Source organism: Bactrocera tryoni, chromosome 2 (assembly GCF_016617805.1).
Source record: "Bactrocera tryoni isolate S06 chromosome 2, CSIRO_BtryS06_freeze2, whole genome shotgun sequence".
In the NCBI taxonomy this organism is placed as follows: domain Eukaryota; kingdom Metazoa; phylum Arthropoda; class Insecta; order Diptera; family Tephritidae; genus Bactrocera; species Bactrocera tryoni.
The window spans coordinates 19,304,380-19,321,066 of NC_052500.1; the positions used below are offsets into that span (position 1 = coordinate 19,304,380).

The following is a 16,687-nucleotide window of genomic DNA, read 5'->3' on the forward strand; positions in this document are numbered from 1 at the left end:
TATATGTATGTATATATTTATATGTATGCATGTAGTTAATATTACATATATCGAATATTACATAAATGCATTTCTATATACTTTCTCATTTCATTAGTTACATTGTATATTCATATCAGTTGAGTTAGTTTCGGATAAACATTTCAAAATTTTAACATAGTTTAAATAGGCAAAACTGGCAACAAAATTTCTATTTAGTACTTAATATTTATAGTTTGTAGCTTTTTTCGATTTACGCTTTTTCCTAACAAAAGCACTCGTTTACACTTAAATTTAGCTAAATGTATTAACAATTTTAATTAAGAAACTTATTTATTTAATATTTTATTTTATTTACTGGTTTGTTGTTGCTGTTGAGGACTTAGCAAAGACTTAGCTAGACGCTAGTTAAAAGAAGATTTTTGCGAATGCAATTGTTAAAAATTATTTAACAATCACTTACGCGCAATAAAAACTAACAAAATAATAAAAGCTCGCAAAAAGCTCTTTTTATGAAATATGCTATTTTTCTTAAATGAATGCACAAAGTGTTGAGGTTAGGCAACAAACATAAATGCAACTGTTGAAAATTATATATTACATTAAATCTATATTTTTACAGTAGGGCGACAGTTAGGCAAGAGCTTTAGAAGCAGACGAGTAATGTATGTGTTAGCTGTACAAAATATGTTACAATTACATTTTAACGGAATTTACAGTTGACAGTGTTTTTGGAAAGCTTTCGGGGTGTAAGGAATGTTTTGAAATGCAGAAAGCTTTCACTTCAAATAAGCTTTTAACCCAAAAAGCTGAAATTATTTTTAAGCGATATGATTTGAGTTAACAGTAACTTGCGGTTAGTAACAACATGAAAGCTTTTAATGCCGCGTAGCTGTGAAAGCTTTATAAAATAAATTTAAATTTGATATGGGCACAGTAAACTAGTTATAAATGGAGTGAGTGGATACTTTCAATGTTCGATGCAACTTTTCAATCATAAAGCACAACGCTGCGTAACTGTGAAAGCTTTAAAAAATAAAAAATAAATTTGAGATGCATCAGAGAAAACTAGTTTTACATGAAGTGAGTGGAAGCAGAAGATGTTCGATGAGGTTTTTTAAATATAAAGCTTTCACAAAAAATTTCACTTTAGCAACTTTCGTATAAAAACCGCTTAGTGAAAGTGCAGTTACTTTTAAGGTGTATCTAAAATGATTTGCATTATGTAAAATTATGAAAAGCAACTTTTGGTAGTAAAATTTATTTTATATACGAACGCTTTGTGGACGACGCGAATGATTTAGAACTTTATAAATTAGCAATTTTTTAAAAACAGTAACCAAAATATGATCATAACTGCGTATTACAATTAAAAGTAAGCTATCACCGCAAACTTATTTGTAAAAGCTTTCATTACAGGCATGTAAGCTTTCATGTTTTCGCACAATATTTCACTTTTTCGCAAAAATTACAAGTTACTAACATTTCAGGCTCAAAAAAAATATTACATAGACCATAAAAAGCTTTCAACGCATATCGTAAAAATATTAACTATTCTCTGTTACTCAAGCTTTCGTATAGTTTAAAAGCTTTCACTGTAAAACACCTCATATTATAATATTAATACATTTATCTTATGTGTATGAAACTTAAGCTTTCACGTATGAATTCTGCAAAGTTTTGAGTTTTTTTCTTGTTCCTTTACTAAATATTTTGAAGCTAAAAATCTTCTTTTTCCATATGTTCAATAAAAATTTCCATTAAAAAACAATCAGTCGCCGTTTCAACTGCCACATAAAAACATTGGCTTTAGTTATTTCGAAAAGGAAATAAACACTAATATATTATTATATTAAAGTAAAAATTTGGCATGCTTTCGTGTTATTGTTTCTAACGGCGCGCAAAAATTTCTTGGTGGGTTTGCCGCACTTACTATTTACTAATTCTTCTCTTAACCACATCTACTCGTTACCGCAATAACTGTTTTCTATTTACCTTCGTTATAAATTCGAGTTCCGCTCCCTGGCACGCTCTCGCTTTCGCTGCCGTTTACTGCGCTCTTCAAAAATCGCTTATCTCGCCTTCAGTCTCTGGATAGGTGCAGGTGAAGGGGTTCATCAGCCAATTGCAGAGGCCCTTATCCTGTCGCTTCTTCTTCACCATTGTTATGCGATTGTGATGTTCTTTGGAGAGTCCCGACGTAAAGCTGCTCTCATCACTATCTCGCGCCGTCGCCACGCTATGGTAGCCGCTTTCGGCACGTCGTGAAATGCCGGAATGCTTGGAGGTGCGTGGTGTAGACGAGTCATGTCCACTGTCGTAAGCCTCGCAAGAGGTATTCAATGGCAGCAATGGTAGTTGAGTTTGTGAAGATGTGGGTACTGTGGCGCCACCAACACCGGGAAGATGCTCTTTCTCCAGTGACGGTCGCTTGGAGGGTGATAGCAATGCGGACTTTTCGTCAACTTCGCAGATATCTTCATGTTCTAGCACGAAAGGTTTCTCAACTTTTGGCAAATTCGGATCGGAAGCACCATCGGGATGACGCAGCGAAGCATATTGTTCCATGCCGGCGATTTGCATTATGCCATTCAGGCTGGGCAAGCTGCCTTGGCTGGGACTGCGCGAAGGTTGTCTGAAAATGCGAAGATATAAAAGATAAATATGTTAATTTGGTTTCCGACCGAAGCATGTACTTCGGATGTTTCTTTCATTTGAGAAAAAACTCTTTTAACCTATACTAAAGGAATTTGTGTAAGCTTACTTCTGCGACTGAGAGACTTACGCTACTTTTGAGATAAAATCTCGATATAAAAAACTCACCTCGGACTCGGTGGTCTATATGGTGGTTCACTACACACACTACCCGGTCCCGTGTTGAAGCGATACGCAGGCTCACTGTACACGCTGCCCACGTCGCAACTGCGGAAGACTGGCGTTACTTCGGCCATGGCCAGCTGTGAGGTGAAGATCTCACGTAAACGCGCTAATTGATCGAATTGGTTCCTAAAAAGATAAGAAATAAAGTACATATTAAATATTGCTGGGCAAGAAAAGTAATTTTTTAAGAAAACTAGACATTTTTAGAAATGAAATACCAACACCCAACTTACCTCGTTCTTTCACCCATCGCGCAATCGCTGAACGCATCGCCGGCCATGTTGAAGCTCGACACAATGGACATATTGTCAACGTGACTGAGTGCGGCCAGTGGATGCTCGCTACAAAGCGTAGAAAAGTGAAGGAAGAATAGGGAAACAGTTAGTTTTAATGTTAAATAAGAGCCTTTGTTCGGCCGCTAATATCGGCTGCCACAACTCACCCGCCCATTGTGCGCGCTATCTCCTCCTCTGTCACTTGCAGTCCACAATCGGACATGCCCATGCTGTGTTGGGAGAAATGATGCGAAGATTGCCTTGAGGGCGCATTTTGTTGCAACTCCTCGTGGCGACGTAATTCCTGTTGCTGCTCGCGTTGTTGTTGCTGTTGGTAGAGCGACTCGCGTGACACATGTCGCGACAGTATGCGATGTAGACTTTCGTGTGAAATTTCACGCGAACCTAATGGCTCGATGAGCGGCAAGGCGGGTGGCACCTCCGATGGACCACTGTCTTGGTCCTCATCACAATCCGCTTGCCGATCGCTTTGTTGACCACCCACAACAACGCTATGCTCCGATGCCGCGGCACTGCCGTGAGCGTATACTTGCTGTGAAATGGTGCCATAACCGGTGTGCGAGTGCGTCGAATGTATATCAGTCTCATCTTTTGCTATTTGCTGCGTAAGTCCGAGCGAGCCGGTGGCGCTGGACTGTCGTTGATGGTACAGAGCCTTCGAGCCGCGTATCTCCGCAGGCGCTGAAGCATTCGTTGTGCTCACAGCTGTGGAAAGACCCATGGCAATGGCTTGCGCTAACTCCGCCTCACTGGCGCACAACAGAAACTGTTGTTCCAGCGGTAGTGAATGTTGTTGCTGCAATTGCGGTTGCTGTACGCTGTGCTGTTGGTGTTGCAATTGTCTTGTGCTCGTCGCGTACAAATCCTCCGGTGCATCGAGTGATTTCTGCTTCAGCTGTGACATGTGGTATGTAATGTTGCGCAGATGCTGTGCCTGCTGGTCGCGATGAGCCGCATTGCCAGCACCATGTGTAGGCGATGAGGCCGCCGATGTGCTTTGGAAGACCTGCGATGTCTGATTCTCCACCCATTGTCGTATCATAGACTTCTTGTGCGAATCCATGAAGCCGTAGCCTTGCACTTGTGACGGCGCTGTTGGCAGATTGCCGGCGGTTAGTGAACGTGCTGACTGTGACTTAGGACCATCGATCCAGGTCTCACATTGTTTCACATGATTAACCTCACGCATCAAGTGACGCGCTTCAGCCACTTTGGCGCGCGATACGCGCGGCCCATCAATCCATTGTTCCTCGCTTATTTTGCGCATCGGGCTGCCGGGACAGTCTAGCGCATCAGCGGCGGCGGCGACAACACTGGCGCCACCTCCAACACCGGGTCGTCGGAGCGGCGAACCTTTGGGCGATGGCACGTTCGAACCCTTAGAGCACATCATACCAGCCATGCCGGGATGCCGTAAACTGCCCGCAACTATTTTCGGTGAGGAGGCTGAATGCGTAAGCGATTTCGTGCTGTGCACGGGTGAAAAGAACTGCTGCTGTTGCTGTTGGTCAGCGTTCGCAGTGCTCACTTGAGGCGACTGTTGTTGCTGCTGCGCTGGTATGGGACTGTTGACGTGGCCGCGCTTCAGACTGCCATTACGACTGGACGCATTGATGGTGGGACTTTGAGGGACTACAAGGAAAGAGTTAAATCGTAGGGAAAGTCGTTACTGAAAGTGTTTAACTATTTCTCGTGCAATAAAAATATCGAATGTAGAGTAATAGTTGCGCCAATATATCACCCTCAACTACCTTTTTGTGCCGCTGTCTTCTTCAATGTACCCGCTGCACTTTTCGCCGGCGACTGCTGTTGTTTCTCCAAGCCACTACCTTTTAGCGCTTTGCTCATCACACAACGGTTGTCACCACTGCTGAGCGAGGGCAAATAAACCGGCGGATGTTCACCATCCGTCGCATCGTCGCTGGGTCCCATGTAGATTACTGTATCGGCGGATAATTCAGAGCTGGAGGGATCTGCGCCAGAGCCAGCCGAAGAACCAGTTGATTGATGACCTAAGAAATGACAAATTTTGTATTGGTAAAGAAATGCGGTGCTCAAAAAGAGACGAAAAGGGTAAGGAAGAGCTCGTTAAGACAAGAAGTTGGCTTTAAAACTCCACAACATTTTAGTTTGGAAGAGACCCGACTACTTTTAGAATGTGTTTTTTGGAGCTCACGCCGAGCTCACGGGTTTTTGTTACATTTTATGAGCTTCTTGTGAGTCCGGTATCTAAATCAGAAGGCTGTCTTTATCATACTCAAAAAAGCTCTCAATGTTAATAGCGGCTGGCATCTCCGCCAGGATTTAGCGACATCCAGAAAGAAAAAATTCAAAATATAGCATCACATCTGTCTATGCTATGTATTTGAAACGAGCCCAGATTTTTACACACCCAAAATCTGGCAACTTTTAAATACTCCCTCCAAGCGATTACTCATCCCACTAATAGAATTCAACGCTGCTCTCAACGACTTACCTCCATTAACGCCGGCCGCCAATCCTCCCACACCGGTCTTGTCACTTGGCATCGGAAAACGGTGTTTACGCCGACGCATGCGATGTATGCGTGAGGCCAATTGTATCGTTGTCAATGCATCCGTATGCGACTGCGAGGAAGAAAAGAGCAAAACAACAAAAACGAAAACGAAAAAAACAACAACATTAGGGGAGGAAGTCATGCAAATTGAAAGTCATTTGTCATTCTCATTGTGACGCAAATGAATGGTCCCATCGAGCTCGTGCGACGAGTGTGATTTTATGAATGTGCAATAAATTGACCAACCACTCAGTCAGTCAGTTAGCCGACGTAAGTCGTGCAGTCGGCACTTTCATTATGAAATTGTTGTGCAATTAAGCAGCTCAGTGCAGCAACGGCTGGAGCCGTTGGAGTTGGTACACTCGAAAACACCGCTTAAGAGCATACCAATTACGCACAACAACAGTGAACCCGTTATTACATACTCCGACCACCACAATTTCGACATCAACCGTTCACCTTGCAACACTCACTTACCTGTGTGTGCATCACGTGCGCCATTATGGCGACATGACACGTCAACGGCGCCAGACAATCTTTCAACAGCGGCGTCAATGGATGGTCCTTATTCGGCGGATGCCGTTGTCCACTCAATATCGCCAACAGTATGTTGCCGATGCCGGAGAGCGGCAGTCCCCCATTGCGGTTGGCACAGCCACCCAAATCGATGAGATGCAAACGACTGCGTCCACCGGCCACTGTGCGGATGAATTGTGTGAATTCGAATGAAAATAAGTGCATTAAAATTTTAGCACGAAAAGTCTAGAGTGTTCAGCGTTGCATTATTGGAATTCCAATTATTTTGCAGCCGCTGCGGCGACTACCACTACTATATATTGAGTACAAAGAAGTGATGCAGGTACTTACCGCCGCCTTTGCGCGATAAGCTGTACTGGTAGACGTGCAGTGTGAATATCATGGCCGGCTCCAGACCGCCTTGTGGTCGTCCGGCGAGTGCGGCATCTAGGAACAATGCGGCACGTTCGGCGGTGGGCGCACGCAATTCGGTGGGTCCGCCAAGGAAGTCATCACGTAAATACACGCCCGGAGAGTCGTCGGATTCTGTGCGTTGGATGAGAGTTTGAAAGACATAGTAGAGTTGACGAAAAGTAGATAGAATAGGTTTATTGGATTTTTAAAGAGTTAAAGTGATAAATCTTGAATGGTTACGAAATGCTGTGGATATGCTACTATGAGTTAGACTTTGTTCATAACTTTAAAATTCTTAATTTATTCTTCAAAGTCTATGTCGTCCCCCTCAAAGTAGTTCCCCTTGACACCAAAACACTTGTGGCAACGTTTCTTCCAATCCTTGAAACAGTTGTTAAAGTCAATTTCCGGAATAGTCTTCAATACACGTAGCGATTCTTGTCTCATGTCTTCAATTGACACAAAACGGTTTCCCCGCTGAAGAGCCACACGGAGCTAAATCAGGCGAATACGGTGATTGCGGCACGATATTGGTCGAACATTTGGCGAAAAACTCACGGAGAATCAATACAGTCTGCGACGGTATTGTCGGTCCATAACTCCGGCCTTTTTATACGAATAGCTTAGTGGAAACGACGCATGACTCCAGTAGTATTCATTGTTGACAGTGTGGCCGCTCGGAAGAAATTTGGAGTGCACCACACCTCGACAACCGAAGAAAACTGTCAACAATATCTTGATTTTTGACCTGCTTTGACGTGGTTTTTTCGGCTTCGGCTTACCTTTGCCTGTTTCCGGATCATGAGTATAGATCCAAGACTCACCGCAAATCCAAACAGCATAAGTCGTCTGGAATTCATTTTGCCAGACTGAGAGATTACAAGATCTAACCGATTTTTTCACAGCTTAGCTAGATCAATAGAGCTATGGTAATTATTCTGGAAGGCCTTTGTTGGAGTCTTTACCAAGGCAACAGAACATAGAACTGAAAACTTTTGAAGTGAAAAATCTTCAAAACCCCTATGAACTATTTAGCTCGATGCAATTATGTTAAAAGCCTAAATTTATGGTCGGTGAAGTCTTCTAAGTTTTCAGAAAGATTCTTAATATCTCATTTCCTTTCTTGGTGTAACTTGATCAGTAGATCTCACCCTGGATATCAGAGCCGAACAAGGAAAACAATAAAACATGCTCCCTGAGAAGCTTGGTAGATTTACCTAGAGTACCTTAAGTAGTATATTCTCTATATATAGATAAAAATTCTCTAGTAGACGAAGAGTACAAAATTATTTTCCAAAAAAGTTAGACGTTTAGAAGCCTACATACAATACGATTTCATCTCCCTTCCTTTTGCTTTCAAGGAGTATAACGTCCTTTTTATGACTTTCTTACAACTGTCAATAAATTTGTTAAAAAAAAAAGAACTCTGTAATACAAGCGTACAAATTACTGCAGTGTCAATGCAGTGAAGCTATTAATCTCCGAACTTAAAGTAAGTTAACTAATACACATATCTGAAACACGCTCCGCTACTCACCAGTCGCATGCGCCGCCAACAAATCCTTCGAGCTTGAGTCCGGTTTCGTGGCGCTGACACCCAGCGCACTGACGCGCACCGAAAAGCGCGCGCCACTCTTCTGACGCCGCTCATTAATGCCCTTGTACAGCCACGAAATGGCGCAAGGAATAGCACCTAATTCGGTGGGCGGGTTCACGCCACCCAACATGGTTTTCGGTTGACCTGTGCAACGACGAAAAAAAGAAATTGCACAAAAATAAACACAAAACGAGAAAAAGTAAGCAAAAGAGACAATGAAACATAATGGCGAATTACAAAACAAGAAAAAAAAGTGAGGAAGAAATATGTGCGATAAGCGTGTTGAGATTACGATTAATCTAGAATTTATTGCACATTTCCCGTTAGTAAGCGCAGAGCACAAAGTATAAAAATGATAAAGTAAAAGCGGAAACTTACCGGAATTCGGATAACCAATCGTGAGTAGACAGCCGTCTGAACCTTCCAATACGGCGGGTATCACCTCAGACAAAGCGGAAGCACAGATATCGGACTGTGGACGAGAAAAAAAAGAAAGACGCCGAAAGCGAACGCATGAGTAAAGTAAAAGTTTTAAATAATGACTTGGCGCTTGATAAATTGCGACTTTAAGAACTTTCGCGTGTTGCTGACGATTGCGTACACTCACCTGTTGATCCTCCGCCGTGAAGAGGCTATCGAAGGCGAACATTTTCGGCGCGGCCACCATGGGACCGCGTTCCTGCGACGTCGAGGCCGCGACGGCGCTCGCTGCCGACGGATCTGTCAGCGTCACTTGACGTTTCTTCTTATCGACGGCCATGAAGTGCGGGTGTTCCGCGTCCGTGTGGGCGTCCGAGACACGCAACATCACCTTAACCTGAAAAGCACGAAGCACAAAATTCAAGTGCAAATGCAAAATAAATAAAAATTAAAGCAAGAAAATTAAATAGAGAAACGGAAAAATAAATTATGTGAGCAAAAAACGGTTTGCAACGAGTTTATTATGACTAATGTCGCATATTTGTGCTATGTACTATATACTAGTCTACGCCACTTATGACTGGCAACACTGTGAAGCGCTCATACAGTAGCGCCGTTGATTGTGATCTTAATTGCTGCGGATTGCAATTTAAATTAGATTTATGTTTTAACTTCATAATGGGCAGGCGCTGCGCCGCCACCTCGCATAATGTCTAGCTTCGCTGTTGACAGACCGATATGATTAGCGGTAAATCGCAGACGGTAATTGGATCGCGTTTTTATGGCACACGTCATGCAATAGCCGACTTTGTTATGCTATACTTTACTGCTTACGCGACTACATACTTAGTTGCTTAGGTACTTAGTTACATATGTATATGTATGCTTAAGTACTTAAGTTATGCTTTGTTTTTACTTACCTTGCCGATACCGTAGTTTTCCTTGTTCGCAAGTCGACGCGCCAAACCGGGTGGCATGGGCGGTGGCGCCCGCTGTAGCGCGCCACAGAACCCACCATTTCGCGCGCTGGCGTTTGGCAGTTCGGCGGTGCGACTTTTCGTCGAATTGTGAGTTTGTGCGAGTTTTTGTGCGGCCCTATGGGAAGAAATTATTGAGGTTAGTGAAATCAATATTTATAAATTTTAAGTAAGCTTTAATGTTATGTTACGGTGTTGAAAAAATCCTAAAGTGACTTATGGACCCTGATAAAGTAAGTCTAAAACATTGTGTTTTGATAGAATAGGAGACAAAAGAAAATCAAACATGAGTAGAATATTTCTCTGCTAGAGGAACTAAATTCAACTCGAATGATATACCCTCTTACTCTGGAGTGCAGCCTCCTTCTGAGAAGTGACTGTCCACTCTGAAAGCAGTGTGGTGATACTAGCCTTGATCTCACCAGCCGTGCGATCAGAGCTGGTTAAAGAATGTCTAACCTCGTTTTCAATGACACCAAGTCACTTTGTGCTAAGCCTTGCGTAGCTGCCAGGCCGCAACGGAATCGCAGATAACTGAAAAGCTGACTAGTTGGCAAGGAAAGGCACCCCAGCCGCGCTATCAGGAGAATGTGTCTCTCATCGTGAGAGCTTGGACTGCACTGTGTTACCATGGGTTCGTTCGCTGTTTCACGGTTCCTTTTTACCCAACATCGATCGCAAAAGATCTAGTGAGCTCTTTGTCCTCGGTAAGGCTAGGTTCTCTTTAAATTTGGAGGCTCTAACAGGGTATTGATCTATTCGCGTCCTGTAAGGTAAAGAATTTGCTGGAAATGTATGGAGAAAGATGAGAAGGAAACACCTCAACGCTGCCTTCTTGATTATCCCACGTTTACAAGACAAATAAGAAATGCCTAACCTCATTATGACTTTGTAATAAGAATAGTAGGAGTGCCCTAGGCACAGCGCAACTCGAGGTAACTCCTAGCCCCTGTCGGCGTTCCTCTCTCGTCATGTGTTCTACCTATGGATAGTTGGAATTCGAGGAAAACTATCGGTTTATGGGTTGTCGTAAGATCTTTTTGGTCCAATATCGACCGCAACAGTCCAGTGAGTTCTTTGTCCTTAGTAAGATTACATTCGAAAGAAAACATGTCAAGATTTCTTTCTTAATTGTCCCACGTTGGAGATATAAATTCTCAACCACCTAGGAGCTTCCCCTTTGAGATATCCCACCAAGAAGGTGTAAATAGAAATGAAATGCCTGAGCAAATTTGCATTGACTACAAGGTTTGATGACTTATAAGATCGCAATGGAGTTCTACTTTTTATGGCTTCACGAAGATCTGCATATAGTAGTTCAAGTGCGAACTCTAGTTCAGACATCGTACCGAACCTAACCTAACTACGCTTGTAAATCAGCTTTTTAATTTCGTTAGCTGTCGCCAAAAATAGTTTTATATATATTTAAGACCGATAAATTTCAAAATCTGCCGATAATTTTGGCAGTTAATTCATACAACTTAGCTCTCTTAAAGCTCATCTTTTAAGCTTCGTTCCAAAATTTAAAACACATTTTAAATTTTTAGAAATCTAGATAACTACATGACCAAATACTTTGTGCTTTATTATATCCTTATTCCCACCTGTGTTCTCCAACATGAGCACAACATTTATTAATTTCTTTCTATTTGGCCGTCTGGCTGTTGAAAAATAATATCTAAGTCCAGACAACTTTTATCCTACTTTTCGCTACGAAATGTGTGTGTGTGCCGGCAGAAATACCCAAAAGCGTTGTCTCAGCCGCACAAAACCGTTAGTTATGGGTGAAATGAACTGAACATAACTACAACAAACCAAAAACAAAAAAATCCCAAAACACAATTATGATTCCCCAACATAATAACCGTATTAGACATGATGTTAATGACATTAATTAACACACAACATTAACACGCGGAACGAAACCTTTTCAGAAGAGGAACGGAGCATTGCATAGAGGATGTGAAAATGCACATACAAGTATGTATGTATGTACTAAGTACATGTGAGCTGATATGAGTGTACAGCAGAAACTTTGGAAAGGTATTCAGATGTAATGTGAATGGCTTAGATAAATGTGGAAGATATACATATATGTATAGTATGTACCTATATTAGAGGCAAAAGGAAATGCGAAGCAAAGTATATTCATAGTAGATATGGTGCCACTTCTAATATGCCTAGGTTTTACGCCGACATACGGTATATTGGTATCGTGGCTAATAATGCAAAATAATTGCATATAAAAACAGCTGGTAACAGGTCAATTGAAAAGTCGGCGGCCTATCATAGTAAACCACATTTTTTTCGAACAATTATTGTTATTTTTCAACATAGTCCCCTTCAAGGAGGACTATAGTGACCCTTCAACTTTTTGCTAAAATTTTTGTATTATAATTTTTCATTTGCTTCAAAATAAGCCTTTCGGCGACCATCTCTTCTTTCGACGAAAATTTCTTCCCAGCGAGCGATTTTTGAAATCTGAGAACAGAAAAAAGGCATTAAGAGCCATGTCTCTAGAATACAGTGAATGCGCAATCAATTCAAAACCCAATTCATGGATTTTTGCCATCGTTTTTATTAACTTGTGTCGCGGATGTCTGTGGATTGGACTTTGGAGTGAAATGATGGAGCCATGCTTCGTCCATTGTCATATATTGACACAAAAACTCGGCTTTATTACGCTTGAATATCTTCAAACACAGTTCCGTATCACCAACTCGCCCTTGTTTATGGTGAAAAATGATCCCGCGCGACACCCCCATTGCACAGAGCTTTCTTATATTAAAATACTCGCGAATAGTATGATGTACACGTTCATTTGATAGTAAGATTAGTATTGGATAGATAGTGAATTTATAGTACCAGTTATCTCTAACAACTTCACTTTACGGTAGTCCAACATTTTTTTTTGTGCATTTTTTTGATGTTTTCATCCGTAATAACCTCTTTTGTTCGCCCTCTGCGTTCACCGATTTCCGTGCTCATTTCACCAAGTATAAACATACTCGTATCATAACAATCCGAGATGGTTGATTTTCTAGGCGCAGTGTCCGTAAGCTTGTCATCAAGTCAAGTTTTTTCTTCAACTGTATTTGGCAAAAATACAGGCTTGTTCAGAAGGCAGCTCATAGGCTGTGGGAATCCTCCTCCTTAGCCGCTTATAATAAAGGACAATCTTAAATGCTTACTTAAGAGTTTCCAGTTTCTACTCAATACCACGGATTTTTAAAATTCTATAGAAATAAGCGACCAATATTTCAGAATCCCTACTAGAAAAGACTTATAAAAGGGTTGAGGTGGTCAGGGACGTAGGAATGAGCTGCATGGATGAATCTAAACAAAATAATCAGGTTAGAGGGGGTGATAGCCAGAATCGCCTTTCGTCTACCAGGCCTTTGCAGTGTATTCCAAGTGGAGATAACATTACAGCAAGCCTGCTTGTTCTGGCAAAGAGTGTGCTTACAGCAAGGCAAAATTTATATACAAGTATACAGACATTAAAATTATGTGGCTTTGATAGAATTTAGTGATCTCTTGGCCCAATAGTCTTGGGGTTTCATCAAAGGTAATGAAAGAATGTTTTGATCTCTTAGTGGATCTAATATCCTATTTCACGATTAACCTACAAAAAGGATATTCTTTGCACTTACTAGCTATGAGCAGCTTAACTAGCCATAGTAGGCACCACCCTACAATTAGTCTCCAGAAAGGAGAGAAATTTGTGTTTGTAGCTACTTGTAGATAATAAATCGACAAGCAAATATTTAAATATACATATAATAATATAAATATAGTTGAGCCTCGGTGGAGTCTACTATATATTTAACTTGCTCAACCAGCAGGCAAATGCGGTAGTGTTAGTACATATAAAATAAGAATATATTGTGATCGTTGAAAATTTGATTACAATAAGGAATTGGTTTGATTTCAAGGTTCAATATAGCGCTGATTTATGGATCGAGCTAAACATTCAGAATCATTTAGACTGGTACATCGTCAAATAAAAGCTAGAAAAACATTATGAGCTTCAAAAAAATGCTATCTTAAAGCACATACTTGTATATTGAAAGAAGGTATAGAAAAGAATGCATCAAACAACTCTAAATTCAAGTTTCAAACATCAACATGAAAATGTTTTGTTTTTGTTTCACTTATGCACTTCTCCACTTTGCTGGAGATCAATTTTCAATACTTCAAAGCACAGAAGACAAGTATTGTCAAGAGAGGCAACTAACCAATAGAGAGATATGCGCACAAAGAATGTGGAGATACAAATGATAGGGGCAGAAAAAAGTGAAACTTCCAAAAAAACAACCAAAACGAACAACAACAACATTACCAACAAAAGAAAAGTAACACCGAATTCGACTGCCTGCCAACTAGCTGCTCACACATTTCAAAGGATTCACACCACCAGAGCACCGAGGCTCAGTTGCGTTTTCGTTGGTTATGCTACGCAGCAAAGCGAATGCCACAAAAGCAGTGATAAGCAGCAGACAGTCTTACAGGCACACATACACACACGCATACATAACAATGATAACTACAAAACAGTCTAGCATACATTTAGGCGTTGAAGCGAGTTCTTTGCATGAAAGCGTGATACTGCCAGCCGCAGCGATGGCGGCCCCAAATATTAAAGCCAAAGCAGTCTGCTCTGGTGGCGGCAAAGCAAGAAAAGCCAGCGCTCTGGCACAAGGCAAAGCCGTTTGATGTGCGTGTGTGCAAAAAAGAGCGGTGAGCTGAGCAAACACAAAGGCTGTTTTTTCCACCAGCTATGAGATTGCGCGCTTTGACTGCTAAGCTTGCATATCACATCGCTGCTGCCGGTTTTGGAAAAAAATATATCATTGTTCGGCGCTTTAAGCAAAAGAGCCAAAAAAGGGGTTAAGTTATGCCGGCAAGTGTGTGGGAATTCGGTGAAAAGTGCATGATTTCCCGAACGCATGAAGGCAGCGAGGTGTTTTAGCTTTCTTTATGCTTTGTGGTTTATTATCGTTTTTCTATGCTTTGACGTCGATTTTAATATCAGAAATTGTTGTGTGCTGGCATTTGGGCGGAAAGAATTAGAAGTCAATGTCATTGCTCCAATTTTTGTTTTTGAAAGAAAAGTCAACAAGGCGGTGCCATAAAAAGTGGTTGAATTGGCTAAATAATTTAATATGCATTTTTAGGTTGGTAATATCAGCGGCTCTACATATAGTTTGGAAATTGCGTAACTCATATCGCGGTTTATACGCTTGATGCCCCAGGTTTTCTTTTAAACTGCTGCAACAAATGGAAGACATTCGTCTGCAACTGGCGGAAACAATGATATATAATATCTAGGACTCATCCTTTTATGGAAGTCGAATATTGAAGAGACACCATAGACAAGCCCATTATATTCTATGTTTTCTTTATGTGGTGAAGGGCTCTAGAAAATACCACACTTGCAAAGAAATTCGATAGTGTCCAACGGCGGCGCTCTTTGTGAAATGTGGTGCACTAAGGTCCACTTCAACCATGGCACTTAAAGTCATCTTGCACATAGTATCCGTAGATTGTCGAAAAGTGTATGGCTGCGAAAGTTGCTATCAGACTAAGAGTATCTGACTCTTTTAACTTCACTCACTTTGACTTTATACCACCGGATCACATGGATCATGCTTCTCTGCCCATATACCGGCGAGGGAGTTGTGGGGGGAAAGAAGCCGTAGAAGGAGAGGGACAGTAAGCTTCTATCGGTAGAATGGGGGCGAGTGTTCTCGTATCCTCTTCTATTCTATAACTAGGTAGCTGGGTTTGGCGTATGCTTGGCCAGCGCTGGTTCTGCGTTTGGTCGGTCAAAACTAAAACACTTGTGAGCGCATTTTTGCCAGCTTGTGGTAGAAAAATAAGAAGCTGCTAATACTTTCACCAACTACGATGGCATCAGAAAGAAAGAATCAGAAACTGAAAATCTAAGCGAGAGCATAATCTGATTGATCTGATGAAGAAAGGATCAACAAGTTGCTTGGGGGAAATTTTGAATCCGAAATTGAAAATAAAGGATTCATATACATAGTTTTAGAGTAGTTGGGAGGATAAATCAAAGGCTAAGTTCGTGTGTCACCGAAAATTTTATACTCTCGCAAGGTAAAGTGATATTTATATGGGATTTTCGTATATATTTTTATTAAAAGTAGGAGGTATTGTAATCATTATTTACAATCTCAGGCAATAAGATATAGTATTATAGAAATAGATTATTTCCGATTTTAAAGAAGATTTCTTGTATATTTTCCGATAGATACGCTATAAAGTCAACGGGAAGTTCGAAGATATTTATATCAGGTAGGTATAAGTAGGGAGTTGACCCGATGTAACCCATTTTCGATTTACAAAATTACTATTGTCAAGAACAGATCATGCTGTCAACACAAAAATATTCTCTCCGAATTTCAATACCAGATAGAACTCAAAGATTGCTCCATATGTGCGATAAAAAAATCAGTCAAATGTCTAGAGTCTAGACTCTAGACCTTTGGTCTCTGGGTCCTTGAAAAGTTAATTTCATTAAATTTTGATCATAAGATTAAATACTTTAAGGGCACTACTTGTGCAAAGTTTTAACTCGATATATTTATTGGTGTTTGATTTGTATACTGAAAATGAAAGAATCAGAAGTTGAGTTATATAAAAACTAGACGTGGTTGCTGTTCGATTTTCATTTCCTAAAGGTGCCACGTCCATTGTCCAATTTTTTATTTGGTTATTAGCTGGTTAACCAACAGGTGTCCTTACAGTTATGTATCTTAATTTAAATTTTTTCTGAAGTTATCGATTGCATAGACAGATGGACGGAAAAAGAAGAGAAGTTATTCAACAGGCTTCCAGAGCTAAAGAAACGTTTTGTGCCTGGCACATTGAACTTGGAAAGTCTTACGAGATTTTTTTGACCGCTCACCGACTTTAGTAGTGGCTTTTATAGTACTAAAAGCCGCTATAGCCGAGTAGACTACAATCTGGATGCTCGTGAGTTCAAAATCAGACCGGGGTCGAACAGAGACTTATTGAGAAGAAGTGGTTCCCACACGTCGTTTGTAGC

General features: G+C 41.0%; 1 protein-coding gene across 1 annotated transcript in view; it reads right to left on the reverse strand.

The window, feature by feature from the left end:
- The window catches only part of LOC120768548 (kinesin-like protein CG14535), a 70,813-nt gene continuing 54,126 nt past the window's right edge, over positions 1-16,687 (reverse strand). Inside the window, exons 2-13 of the mRNA XM_040095290.1 lie at positions 9,559-9,733; positions 8,826-9,035; positions 8,597-8,690; positions 8,159-8,362; positions 6,559-6,753; positions 6,169-6,389; positions 5,632-5,761; positions 4,907-5,167; positions 3,302-4,787; positions 3,093-3,200; positions 2,803-2,985; positions 1-2,614 (exon numbers count right to left, since the gene is read on the reverse strand). Of these exons, the coding sequence (XP_039951224.1) occupies positions 2,041-2,614; positions 2,803-2,985; positions 3,093-3,200; positions 3,302-4,787; positions 4,907-5,167; positions 5,632-5,761; positions 6,169-6,389; positions 6,559-6,753; positions 8,159-8,362; positions 8,597-8,690; positions 8,826-9,035; positions 9,559-9,733 (3,841 nt within the window). The 3' untranslated portion in view covers positions 1-2,040. The remainder of the gene's footprint in view (positions 2,615-2,802; positions 2,986-3,092; positions 3,201-3,301; positions 4,788-4,906; positions 5,168-5,631; positions 5,762-6,168; positions 6,390-6,558; positions 6,754-8,158; positions 8,363-8,596; positions 8,691-8,825; positions 9,036-9,558; positions 9,734-16,687) is intronic.